The 13,386-nt window shown below is 36.5% G+C and overlaps 1 protein-coding gene across 1 annotated transcript in view; it reads left to right on the top strand.

Annotated features, from left to right (window-relative positions):
* LRP1B (LDL receptor related protein 1B) overlaps positions 1 to 13,386 on the top strand; it is a 762,233-nt gene that overhangs the window by 28,580 nt on the left and 720,267 nt on the right. The window contains exons 5-6 of the mRNA XM_040227930.1: positions 500 to 631; positions 1,916 to 2,143. Coding sequence (XP_040083864.1) covers positions 500 to 631; positions 1,916 to 2,143 — 360 coding nt within the window. The remainder of the gene's footprint in view (positions 1 to 499; positions 632 to 1,915; positions 2,144 to 13,386) is intronic.

Below are 13,386 nucleotides of genomic sequence, written 5' to 3'. Positions count from 1 at the left end.
CATGGAATAAGTTAATACAGCAAAAAAAAAAAAAAAAAGGACATCTTTATAATAAAGGAAGATGAAATTTTTATTCATATAGAATAGCCTGAAAAGATACACAGTACCTATAATAGCAGTTTCTCAATTGGAACTCCTGACACCTTCATGACATCTACCTGAGTTTAATTTATACAAAATTTAATAGTTATTCCTGATTGTTTCTCAGACTAAATACTTAAAAAGAAATCCTTTGCTTCCAAGGCAATAGAATGAATGTCATTCATCTTAGAGGAACCTGAGGGAGTTATCTTAGTTGTTATCTTTGATGAGGAAAAATGTTTTTATTAATATAATAACTGTGTATGATTGTCATTATTGTCATATTAATCACTCGAGTAATGTGTGCTATCTAGGGAACTTCACTTTGAATCTTTAAGTGAATAACCCCTGTCACCCTCAGAGGTCCCCTAATATATTTTTCCTTCTTCACTGTTAATATTTCACTGTGTAATTACAGCTCCCAATCCCTGTGCAGCTAATGATGGCAGAGGCCCCTGCTCGCACATGTGTCTGATCAGTCATAATAGGAGTGCTGCCTGTGCATGTCCCCACCTGATGAAGCTTTCCTCCAACAAGAAGACCTGCTATGGTAAATTTCTCCCAGATCTTACAGAAACTCCAAAGCGAATCCTCTCTGACTGTATTAGCATTTGGATTTTCCTCACAGTAAAGCAGGAGAGGTTTTTAATGTCCTTAAAAGGTGGTGCTATTTTCGCTCAGTTGATGATTCATCTACTTTGGGAGACACTGACAAATTCTTTAAATATGTGAGAGGCTACACTTCGCTGCTTATTATCTTAGTCCCTTTTTTTCTTGCTACTTTCTTATTTGGTGTGTTAGCACAGTTTATCTCTACAGAACAGGGAGATTTGTAAGTGAAAGTGCATTATCAAAAAATGATGATGTAAGTAACCTGCATAACAAAATTGTACTTAACAGCTTTAATCTCCTTCTGCTCTCCTAAAGTTACTTCAGCATCATTTTATAGGGGATTATCAACTTGAAGGGAGAAAATATGAAGTAAAATATATAATTTGGGAAGATTTATAAAAAAACGTTAAACAGTTTATTTAAACCCAAAATTGATACTAAAATTTGTGAATGAAAATCAGACGGTGCTTTGTTTTGTTTTATTAGTAATTTTTGTTGATATGCTAAACAATTACTTTGAAGGGCCACTAAAAGTGTATTCATCAAATTTTAACTCAGGGATTTAGGTACTCTTGGCTTTAACTAATTTTTCACAATAATAACATATCTCAAATATCAACTATAACTCCAAAGGAGAAAAACAAGAGAACAAAATATCTGTGACTCCTCTCTCTATTAAATCTACTAATATTTCACAAACTCAGTGCAAGAAAGGTGCCTATTTAGGTAGAAATAATAGAATGCCTCCTAATGTTAGTTACTACAGATTCACAAAAATTTTCAGTATGTTATGCTTTAACATTAGCCTAATTTTGATAGGGAAAACATGAACATGACTTTTAAAAGCAATGTTCAACTTCATTTTATTCAGATATCATATAGAGAAAAGTGTTCTTAGATTCCTTCAAAAAGCATTTACTACACTGTAATATTGTTATGATTATAAACAAAGACAAATGTGGCTGTGTGAGATTTATAAAGTTCACGTCTTTTAACAAGTTTGCTTGAAATTCTAAGATCAGATCAATAACTGATCATTTCTTGGCCTTAAGAAAAATGACTTAAGGATTTTAACTTATTTTTCATATTTTTTTTATCAAATCTTGGTCATGTTTTTCATATGCTAAAAACCTATTAAATCATCAACAAATGTTTAGAATTTCTAGGCTGCTTAAAACTTGCCAAGCTTATAAAGAAAAACACATTTCTGTTTCATTTCTAGAAATGAAGAAATTTCTTCTATATGCAAGACGTTCTGAAATCAGAGGAGTGGATATTGATAATCCATATTTTAACTTTATCACGGCCTTTACAGTCCCTGATATTGATGATGTTACTGTGATAGACTTTGATGCTTCTGAAGAACGTCTATACTGGACAGACATTAAGACACAAACCATTAAACGGGCTTTTATTAATGGAACTGGATTAGAAACTGTTATTTCAAGAGGTAAAAGATTTCTACTATGCAACTTTAAAATTGTTTGTTATTTAGTCTGTAATAATTGTGTCTCTTTTGTATTCTTTTTCTATTATCCAATTCTATGTTGTTAATTAAAAGTTGGAATTGATTATTCAATGATTGAATAACATGCTGTATTCTAACAGTTGTTGAATGCTATAATTATGTTGAATATAGTCATCTGACAGCTAGAAATTTATCAAGAAGAAACAAATTCAGAATGGATGTTGAAATTAACATATTTCTAAGTAAAAAGAAGATTCCTTTTAGCTGTTGGGGGTGTAGTTGTATTTGCCAAATGAATATAGGATATTGGTAAAGACTGTTCGCTCTGATTCAAGCTTATTATCAACTTTCTTTTGCATCTATTTTTACAGAACTAGACTAAACAAATAAGAGAAAAAACTTGTTCCTATCCTCTTCCTGATCCAGCAGGTTGAATCATAAGTTTTCATTAATGTTGAATTAACAACCTTTAATTAATTTTTTAAAAAAATTCAAAAATCTTAGAGAAAAAAAGAAATTTTCCAAAAGTAGAAAATACAGCTGAAATGAGACATACATATAAATGCAGTGGTTGAACTCTGAATATTTAGCATGAATTATCCTCATTTTTGTCCTAATTTTGGTATAATGTGATTTCTGGGTCAGTTATTGTTTTATTGAATGAATCTTAGTTGAAAACCTGCTGTTTGCCATGACTTGCAGAATCAAACAAGACACACTTTTTCTTCAGTCTCATGCTCCTTGCAAAGACATTATTTTACCAACAGAGTTCCGTCTAGTCAAAGGTATGGTTTCCCAGTAGTCATGTATGGATGTAAGAGGTGGACTATAAAGAAAGCTGAGCACTGAAGAATTGATGCTTTTGAACTGTGGTGTTGGAGAAGACTCTTGAGAGTCCCTTGGACTGCAAGGAGATCCAACCAGTCCATCCTAAGGGAAATCAGTTCTGAATATTATTTGGAAGGACTGATGCTGAAACTGAAGCTCCAATACTTTGGCCACCTGATGGGAAGAACTGACTCATTTGAAAAGACCCTGATGCTGGGAAAGATTTAAGGTGGGAGGAGAAGGGGACGCCAGAGGATTAGATGGTTGGATGTCATCACTGACTCAACGGACATGAGTTTGAGTAAACTCCTGGAGTTGGTGACGGACAGGGAGGCCTGGCATGCTGAATCCCATGGGGTTGCAGAGTCGGACATGACTGAATGATTGAGAGACTGAACTATCTAATTATCCTCCTTGAAGTGTGATTTGAAGGAAGGCAGAGGAAGGCATTCCCAGGTGGCTCAGTGGTAAAGAGCCACCTCGAAATGCCATTGCAGAAGACTCATGAGATGGGGGTTTAATCCCTAGGTTGGGAGGGTCCCCTAGAGAAGGAAATGACAACCCTCTCCAGTATTTTTGCCTGGAGAATCCCATGGACAGAGGAGCCTGGCAGCTATAATCCATAGGGTTGCAAAGAGTTAGTACAACTGAGGATACATACATGAACGGAGAAAGGCATAATCAGTGATCCAAACAGGTATATCAAATTCCTCTGCCTTGAGAAATACTGAAAATTTAAAATCAGACATTATTTGAGCAATGATTAACTTCTTAACAAAAGCAATAAAAGTACAGGTTTTTAATTTACGCTGTTTCTTAACAGTTTTCATACATACAACTGGAAGACTGACTAGAGTACCACTAGTAGGTCTGAGAGTATTTGAGCACTCAAGTACTCTCGTATTTATGCTAGCTCTTTACCCATCTCAAGTTAATACTGTTAATGAAACTTGAATGTATTGGTTATAAGCTTGTTCAAATATTTATTTCAAAGGTTCTATAAAAGAAGAGAAAAAAGCTAATGCAAATATTTTTTTTCCAGAACTTTTCATAGGGGCAAAGGAAAAAAATAATTATCATTAGACTAGATTTTAAAAGACTATCTGGTTCAGTTCATTTCAGTTCAGTCACTCAGTCATGTCCAACTCTTTGTGAAACGCAGCACGCCAGGCCTATCCATCACCAATTCCTGGAGTTCCCTCAGACTCATGTCATCAAGTCCGTGATGCCATCCAGCCATCTCATCCTCGGTCGTCCCCTTCTCCTCCTGCCCCCAATCCCTCCCAGCATCAGAGTCTTTTCCAATGAGTCAACTCTTCACAGGAGGTGGCCAAAGTACTGGAGTTTCAGCTTTAGCATCATTCATTCCAAAGAAATCCCAGGGTGGATCTCCTTCAGAATGGACTGGTTGGATCTCCTGCAGTCCAAGGGACTCTCAAGAGTCTTCTCCAACACCACAGTTCAAATGCATCAATTCTTCGACATTCAGCCTTCTTCACAGTCCAACTCTCACATCCATACATGACCACAGGAAAAACCGTAGCCTTGACTAGATGGACCTTAGTCAGCAAGGTAATGTCTCTACTTTTGAATATACTATCTAGGCTGGTCATAACTTTTCTTCCAAGGAGTAAGCATCCTTTAACTTCATGGCTGCAATCACCATCTGCAGTGATTTTGGAGCCCAAAAAAATAAAGTCTGACACTGTTTCCACTGTTTCCCCATCTATTTCCCATGAAGTGATGGGACCAGATGCCATGATCTTCGTTTTCTGAATGTTGAGCTTTAAGCCAACTTTTTTGCTCTCCTCTTTCACTTTCATCAAGAGGCTTTTTAGGTCCTCTTCACTTTCTTCCATAAGGGTGGTGTCATCTCTATAGCTGAGGTTATTGATATTTCTCCCAGCAATCTTGATTCCGGCTTGTGTTTCTTCCAGTCCAGCATTTCTCATGATGTACTCTACATAGAAGTTAAATAAGCAGGGTGACAATATACAGCCTTGACGTACTCCTTTTCCTATTTGGAACCATTCTTTTGTTCCATGTCCAGTTCTAACTGTTGCTTCCTGACCTGCATACAGATTTCTCCAGAGGCAGGTCAGGTGGTCTGGTATTCCCATCTCTGTCAGAATGTTCCACAGTTTATTGTGATCCACATAGTCAAAGGCTTTACCATGAAAAAGCTTGAGAGAACAGTTAAAGCACGTAAGGTGCTCCCAAGACTGACTGATAGCTCAGTTGTCTTCTCACAAGAAGTTCATAAAAATCTAATGGAAAATTGTCCACATATTTTATCAGGAGTGTTAAGTACTTTCCAAAGGCTCTATGAATTGTAAAAAGTAAAGATGTTTTTAAGTCAAAACAAAAAAAATGGGGGAACAATTTTCTGTCTCTAAGTATAAATTGATAGCTAGTAGCAATTTGGTGAGTTTATCTTTGAGAAAATCACAATTATCTCCATTTAGCAGACTCTACAATTATTAGCCACAAATTGAGCAATAATATTTTCTTACTAATAATAGATATTCACATTAGGAACAATAATTATTAATTCAATCATTTTGAAAAATACTGGAATATGTTCTATATGATAAATTGAAGGAGGGCCAGTCTAGACTGAATAGTATTAAGTACAGAAGAGGGAGTTATATATCTAAAAAATAATGATAATAATAGGAACCAAATCATAGCAGCCTATGTGGGATAAATTGTTTATTTCTATGTTAATACTGAAAATAATGAGAATGGAGGACATGTTTTAAGGAGAGTATGACCACATGATTAGTTTTACTTGGAAAAATCACTCTAGATATCATTCTTGGTAGAGAGTTGAAGAGATCCAGGGTGAAGCTAGATAAGCAGTGAGCTCTGGGAAATAAGTTTGCTATAGTGGTTTTAGGAAAAGGCGATGGAAGCCTGGAAAGGGTGAAAACAAGAGAAACAGTGGAATGTGGGAAGATTTTTGAGATTACAAAGAGTAAATACTTGAAACAATTGAATATGAAGATTAAAGAACAGGCATTGTCAAGGACAACTACTTAATCTCTGGCTACCTGACAACTTGAACAATGTTGCCTTTCCCTTTCTTCAAGAATGAAACTTTGTTAGGGATTGATATGTCCTTCCATAAGAAGAGAATCTTTACATAAACTTTTGGTATTCAACTTCTGAACTCATCAAACTATCTCAAATCCTGCCAGTAATTGTACTTTATTTTATCCTTTTATCTTTTTTATTCCATGCAAATTAAATTTTGGTCATTCTCTTACCTCTTATACTGTTGTCCTGTTTTCTCACGTCATTATCCTTCATCTACTGGAATTTTTCTTGTGACATTCTTACTTTTCTCGCCTAAGTCTAATATCAAACCACCTTCAAAAATCAGGACCCCATCTATCTGTTGCCACAAGAAGTCCCCATTTTTCTTCCGGTTAGACCGTTTTCTGATGAAAACACTGAGGCTCTTTGGATCAAGATTTTATGAAGGGGATTAAAAATAGTTTGTCTGCTTTGTCATTCTCTATATCCTGAAACACTAAGCTATTCTTAATGTATGTATTACCCATGTCTTATTTACAGTCAGTTATAGCAGATAACAGCAGGTAATTTCACTAACAGATAAACACTAATATATGACTATAGACACATTCATTGTATTCATTATTTATTTATAATATAATTAATATATATATTCAACAATAATTAAGATGTAATTTTATTCTTAAAAAATAAATAATTAACAACTCTTGGCAAAAGGGTTTCTAGTTACCTGCAACCCTACTTTCTGGTGGCAGTTAATTCTTATACTTGAGTCACTGCTTGGCCTAAATGTTTTCAGTTATTTATGCTCTCGAGGTTTATTTTTCTGACATGTTATATAATAATAGGTGTCATTAATGTGACAAATACCATGACCTCAATTAATCTTTGAGAACCTATTGTTAAGAATTATTTCTATTCTGCAGGTAAGAAAACTGATATTCACAGAAACTAAAGCTTAGTGTCTAAACCAAAGAAAGGAAATAATAAATTCTTACTTAGGATTGTAGCTTTAGAGCTCCTATCAGCCTTACTGCTTATAATAGGACTTGGGACTTCATTTCAATAGGCTAGGTGTTATCCTTTTAATATAGCCCCAGAAGCTCAGTTGCACATCTTGAGTACTCCTGTACTTCCTCAGTTCAGTTCAGTTCAGTTGCTCAGTAGTGTTTGACTCTGCAGCCCCATGGACTGCAGCATGCCAGGCTTCCCTGTCCATCACCAAATCCCAGAGCTTACTCAAACTCATGTCCATTGAATGAGTGATGTCATCCAACCATCTCATCCTCTGTGGTCCCCTTCTCCTCGCACCTTCAATCTTTCCAAGCATCAGGGTCTTTTCAAATGAGTCAGTTTTTCCCATCAGGTGGCCAAAGAATTGGAGTTTCAGCTTCAGCATCAGTTCTTCCAATGAATATTCAAGACTGATGTCCTTGAGGGTGGACTGGTTGGATCTCCTTGCAGTCCAAGGGACTCTCAAGAGTCTTCTCCAACACTACAGTTCAAAAGTATCAATTCATGGCCCTCAGTTTTCTTTATAGTCCAGCTCTCACATCCATACATGATTACTGGAAAAACCTTAGCTTTGACTATGTAATGTCTCTGCTTTTTAATATGCTGTCTAGATTGATCATAAGTTTACTTCCAAAGAGTAAGCATCTTTTAATTTCATGGTTGTAGTCACCATCTGCAGTGATTTTGGAGCCCCCCAAAATAAAGTCAGGTACTGTTTTCCCATCTATTTGCCATGAAGTGATGGGACCAGATGCGATGATCTTATTTTTCTGAATATTGAGTTTTAAGCCAACATTTTCACTCTTTCACTTTCATCAAGAGGCTCTTTAGTTCCTCTTCACTTTCTGCCATAAGGGTGGTGTCATCTGCATATCTGAGGTTGTTGATATTTCTCCCGGCAAACTTGATTCCAGCTTGTGCTTCTTTCAGCCCAGCGTTTCTCATGATGTACTCTGCATTTAATTTACATAAGCAGGGTGACAATATACAACCTTGACATTCTCCTTTTCCTATTTGGAACCAGTCTGTTGTTCCATGTCCAGTTCTAACTGTTGCTTCCTGACCTGTATACAGATTTCTCAAGAGGCAGATCAGATGGTCTGTTATTCCCGTCTCTTCAAGAATTTTCCACAGTTTGTTGTGGATCCACACAGTCAAAGACTTTGGTACTGCCTAGAGTTATACATTGTAGAATAATAGGGTGTTCCCCCAAAGCTATGAAGTATTGTTTATGATTAACAGAGTAACAAAAAAAGAAAATTACCTTGAAGCTCCTGATATAAGCCAGGAGTAACATACTTGAGTTTTCTTACTTGTATCTATGCTGATTTTATTTTATCTATCGTTTATTCCTCAAACAATGCTTGAAAAGTAAGCATTACTTTCTATTTTTAAATATGAGGAAGCATTTTTTTCAGGGTAACTATACTAGGAAATAGTAGAGCTTTGTCTATCCAAGTTTGGATTTAGGCCTTTTGACTCCAAAGCTATCCTCTTTTATTCCCTTAAATGTCTTTTTTTTTTTTTAGCACATAAAGGACCTCAGCAAGGTAGAGAGAAGTTTTATTGCAAGCAAATGATTTGTGCACACTATCCTTTTCCAGTGCTCACTAAATATACACTCAGTATACTCTGCAGAGTTCATCTAGCAGTACCTGGAAGAAGGATAGGATTCATTTTACCCTCTCATCAAGGCTTTTATTGATTATTCTGAACCATAAGGAAACAGTTACAAAATATGTTGACAGTCTTATGAAATTCCAGGTCACCATGGATAGAATCCCTTTTTTTTTTTAAATTGTAAAAGACTCCCATTGTTATCTGATTATTCTAGGACAAAGTATACATTGTTCTTCTTTGAAAAATTTAAGACTGAACTTTGAGCAAGCACAACTGCTTGAGCAAAGTATTTTTTTTTTTTTTTTTTTTTAGTACTAGTCATCTACTATATGAATAAACTGAACTGTTAGGTTGAGTTTAGCAGAAGCTAAAATGGATATAGGAAAGACAAATATAAACTGGAAGTTTATTTTCTATAAATAACACTTTCTACTGTAGTTGTTCAGTCGTTCAGTCATGTCCGACTCTTTGAGACCCCATGGACTGCAGCACACCAGACTTCCCTGTCCTTCATCATCTCTTGGAGCTTGCTCAAACTCATGTCTATTGAGTTGGTGATACTATCCAACCATCTCATCCTCTGTCATCCCCTTCTCCTCTCGCCTTCAATCTTTCCCAGCATCAAGATCTTTTCTAATGAGTCAGCTCTCCGCATCAGGTGGCTGAAATACTGGAGCTTCAGCTTCAGGATCAGTCCTTCCAAAGAATATTCAGGGTTAATTTCCTTTAGGATTAACTCGTTTGATCTACTGCAGTCCAAGGGACTCTCAAGAGTCTTCTCCAACACCACAGTTGAAAAGCATTAATTCTTCGGCACTCAGCCTTCTTTATGGTCCAACTTTCACATACATACATGACTAATAAAAACACATAACTTTGACTATACAGACCTTTGTCAGCAAAGTAATATGTCTGCTTTTTAATACATTGTCTAGCTTTATCTTAGCTTTTCTTCTAATGAGCACACGTCTTTTAATTTCATATCTTCAGTCACTATCTGTAGTGATAGTAGGAAATTATATGATGATATGCTTGTTTTAACTGAAAAAATATAAATCATTTTAAATGCACACCTCTAGATAATATTTCTACTATATAAAGTTTATTCCTGATGATACTTTGAATCTAACTGGACCTGTTTCAGAGTACCATTATTCTATATAAAATTGTTTTCCACTTCTGCCAACCATTTTGTCAGTGAGTACTAAGGATTCATTCATTTCCTCTATTTTCTTACCCAGTAAGAAAAATGCTTAGACAATAAAAGCTATTATGAAAATTAGTCCAGGGGGGGGGGAAGGTCAATAATAACAGTGAGATCTAGATTTAGGTAACAGGCCTTGAATCAAAGTAGAAAGTTTAGATGGGGAACATCTGTCTGAGGAGGCATTACAAATAGCTGTGAAAAGAAGAGAAGAGAAAAGCAAAGGAGAAAAGAAAGATATACGCAATTGAATGCAGAGTTCCAAGAATAGCATGGAGAGATAAGAAAGCCTTCCTCAGTGATCAGTGCAAAGAAAAAGAGGAAAGTAATAGAATGGGGAAGACTAGAGATCTCTTCAAAAAAATTAGATATACCAAGGCAACATTTCATATAAAGATGGGCTCCATAAAGGACAGAAATGGTATAGACCTAACCGAAGCAAAAGATATTAAGAAGAGGTGGCTAGAATACACAGAAGAACTATAAAAAAAGATCTTCATGACCCAGATAATAACAATGGTGTGATCACTCAACTAGACCCAGACATCATGGAGTGTGAAGACAAGTGGCACTTAGGAAGCATCACTATAAACAAAGTTAGTGGAGGTGACAGAATTCCAATTGAGCTATTTCAAATTCTGAAAGATGATGCTGTGAAAGTGTTGCACTCAATATATCAGCAAATTTGGAAAACTCAGCAGTGGCCACAGGACTGGAAAAGGTCAGTTATCATTCCAATCCCAAAGAAAGGCAATGCCAAATAATGCTCAAACTACTGCACAATTGTACTCATCTCACATGTTAGCAAAGGAATGCTCAAAATTCTCCAAGCCAGGCTTTAGCAATACATGAACCGTGAACTTTCAGATGTGCAAGATTGTTTTAGATAAGGCAGAGGAAACAGAGATCAAATTGTCAACCTCCACTGGGTCATCGAAAAAGCAAGAGAGTTTCAGAAAAAATGTCTATTTCTACTTTATTAACTATGCCAAAGCCTTTGACTGTGTAGATCACAATAAACTGTGGAAAATTCTGAAAGAGATGGGAATACCAGACCACATGACCTGCCTCTTGAGAAACCTGTGTACAGGTCAGGAAGCAACAGTTAGAACTGGACATGGAACAACAGACTGGTTCCATTAGGAAAAGGAGTACGTCAAGGCTGTATATTGTCACCCTGTTTATTTAACTTCTATGCAGAGTACATCATGAGAAACACTGGGCTGGAGGAAGCACAAGCTGGAATCAAGATTGCCAGGAGAAATATCAATAACCTCAGATATACAGATGACACCACCCTTATGGCAGAAAGAACTAAAGAGCCTATTGATGAAAGTGAAAGAAGAGAGTGGAAAAGTTGGCTTAAAGCTCAACATTCAGAAAACTAGGATCATGGCTTCTGGTCCCATCACTTCATGGCAAATGGATGGGGAAACAGTGGAAATAGTGTCAAGACTTTATTTTTGGGGGCTCCAAAATCACTGCAGATAGTGATTGTAGCCATGAAATTAGAAAATGCTTACTCATTGGAAGAAAAGTTATAAGCAACCTAGACAGCATATGAAAAAGCAGAGACATTACTTTGTCAACAAGGTCTGTCTAGTCAAGGCTATGGTTTTTCCAGTGGTCATGTATGGATGTGAGAGTTGGACTATAAAGAAAGCTGAGCACTGAAGAATTGATGTTTTGAACTGTGGTGTTGGAGAAGACTCTTGAGAGTCCCTTGGACTGCAAGGAGATCCTACCAGTCTGTCCTAAAGGAGATCAGTCCTGGGTGTTCATTGGAAGGACTGATGTTGAAGCTGAAACTCCAATACTTTGGCCACCTGATGTGAAGAGCTGACTCATTTGAAAAGACCCTGATTCTGGGAAAAATTGAGGGCAGGAGGAGAATGAAACGACAGAGGATGAGATGGTTGGATGGCATCATTGACTCAATGGACATGAGTTTGGTGATGGACAGGGAGGCCTGGCATTCTGCAGTTCATGGGGTCGCAAAGAGTCCGATATGACTGAGCAACTGAACTGAACCGAATATAATTTTAATTTTCATCCATGAAGCCTTTTGGTGGAAGAATGTAGACATCTGTAATTTAAATAGTACCTATTAGTAAGCACAAAGATCTGGACACACATGTATAAAGAGGAGCAAACAATGAATTGTAGATAGATAGGTCTTGCCTGGAAGATCCCATGGATGGAGGAGCCTGGTGGGCTGCAGTCCATGGTGTCGCTAGGAGTTGAACACGACTGAGCGACTTCACTTTCACTTTTCACTTTCATGCATTGGAGGAGGAAATGGCAACCCACTCCAGTATTCTTGCCTGGAGAATCCCAGGGACAGGGGAGCCTGGTGGGCCACTGTCTATGGTTTCGCACAGAGTCGGACACAACTGAAGCAACTTAGCAGCAGCAGGTCTTATATAGAAGAGTAAACTAGAAGGTTAATATGATAGTAGAACAGAAGATCTTACACTGGAGGAGCTGTCTTTGTTTTCCCCCTTTCAATGCAGTGGAAAACTGCTGAAGACTTTTACAGATGGATATTGGTCAGTCAAACTCTTTTGAATATGAAGCAGGTATAAACTTGATAACTAGATTGGAACAGTAAGAAATTGCAGACAGGATACACTTAGAAGATTATAGAAATAATCAAAATCTGAAATAAAACCTAGGTATAAGAAGATGACAGACAGCAAAAGTGGAAACAGAAGTAATTGAACCTAATGAATGTGAGAGGTAAACTTGACCAAATAATTGGAAAGATATTAGATCCATATGAAAATAAAAAGAGACTTGCTTCAGACTTTTTTCCCTAATCAGAAGTGATTTGTTTCTCTAGGACAGAAATAATGATAAGATTAGTATGTAAAGCATATAAGGATTAGTCAAGAAGTTATAATTCTGCCCCTATGTTCCTTAAAAAAAAAAAAAAAAAGGTTTAGAAAACATGCATATGTGTTAAAAGTGAGAAAGCCAAGTGAGTAAGCATTCAGATGTTCAGAGTTGGAGAGCTGTAAAATGCCCGAGGATCAGCATTAAAGATTCCTAAAGTATTTGTAATGTTCTTAAAATGGATTATGGATTTATTGATGTTTTCTTAGTTTGTGTACCATCATGTGTTGTATATATATATAAACATATAGATAGATATATACACATACATATATACTTTTATGATCAGAGCTTTTCATAAATGCAACAGAGTATCTAATATTTACAGAGTTCCTTTGAGAAAGCTTTTCACAAGTATTACCAATTTGTTTTTTTAAGCTTTGCTTGCAAGAACAGAGAAATACTTGCCAAAAAAAAAAAAAAACACAGCAAATGAGTTTTGACTGGCTAAAGCCATATCTTCCCTCAGAGAGTTATTAATCTCCTCCTCTTTGAATGCACACTTGATTTGGGGCAGAAGGCTTGGTGTCCACTCCCAAGATGCTGGTGTCAGTAAGTCTGCTTCATAGAAAGGAAAAAAAAAAAAGATGAGTCTCACAAGCAGAGAATTGACAACCAGTCCATT

Source organism: Oryx dammah, unplaced genomic scaffold (genome assembly GCF_014754425.2).
Source record: "Oryx dammah isolate SB20612 unplaced genomic scaffold, SCBI_Odam_1.1 HiC_scaffold_27, whole genome shotgun sequence".
NCBI classification, from domain to species: Eukaryota; Metazoa; Chordata; class Mammalia; order Artiodactyla; family Bovidae; genus Oryx; species Oryx dammah.
This window is presented reverse-complemented; position numbering and strand designations above follow the sequence as displayed.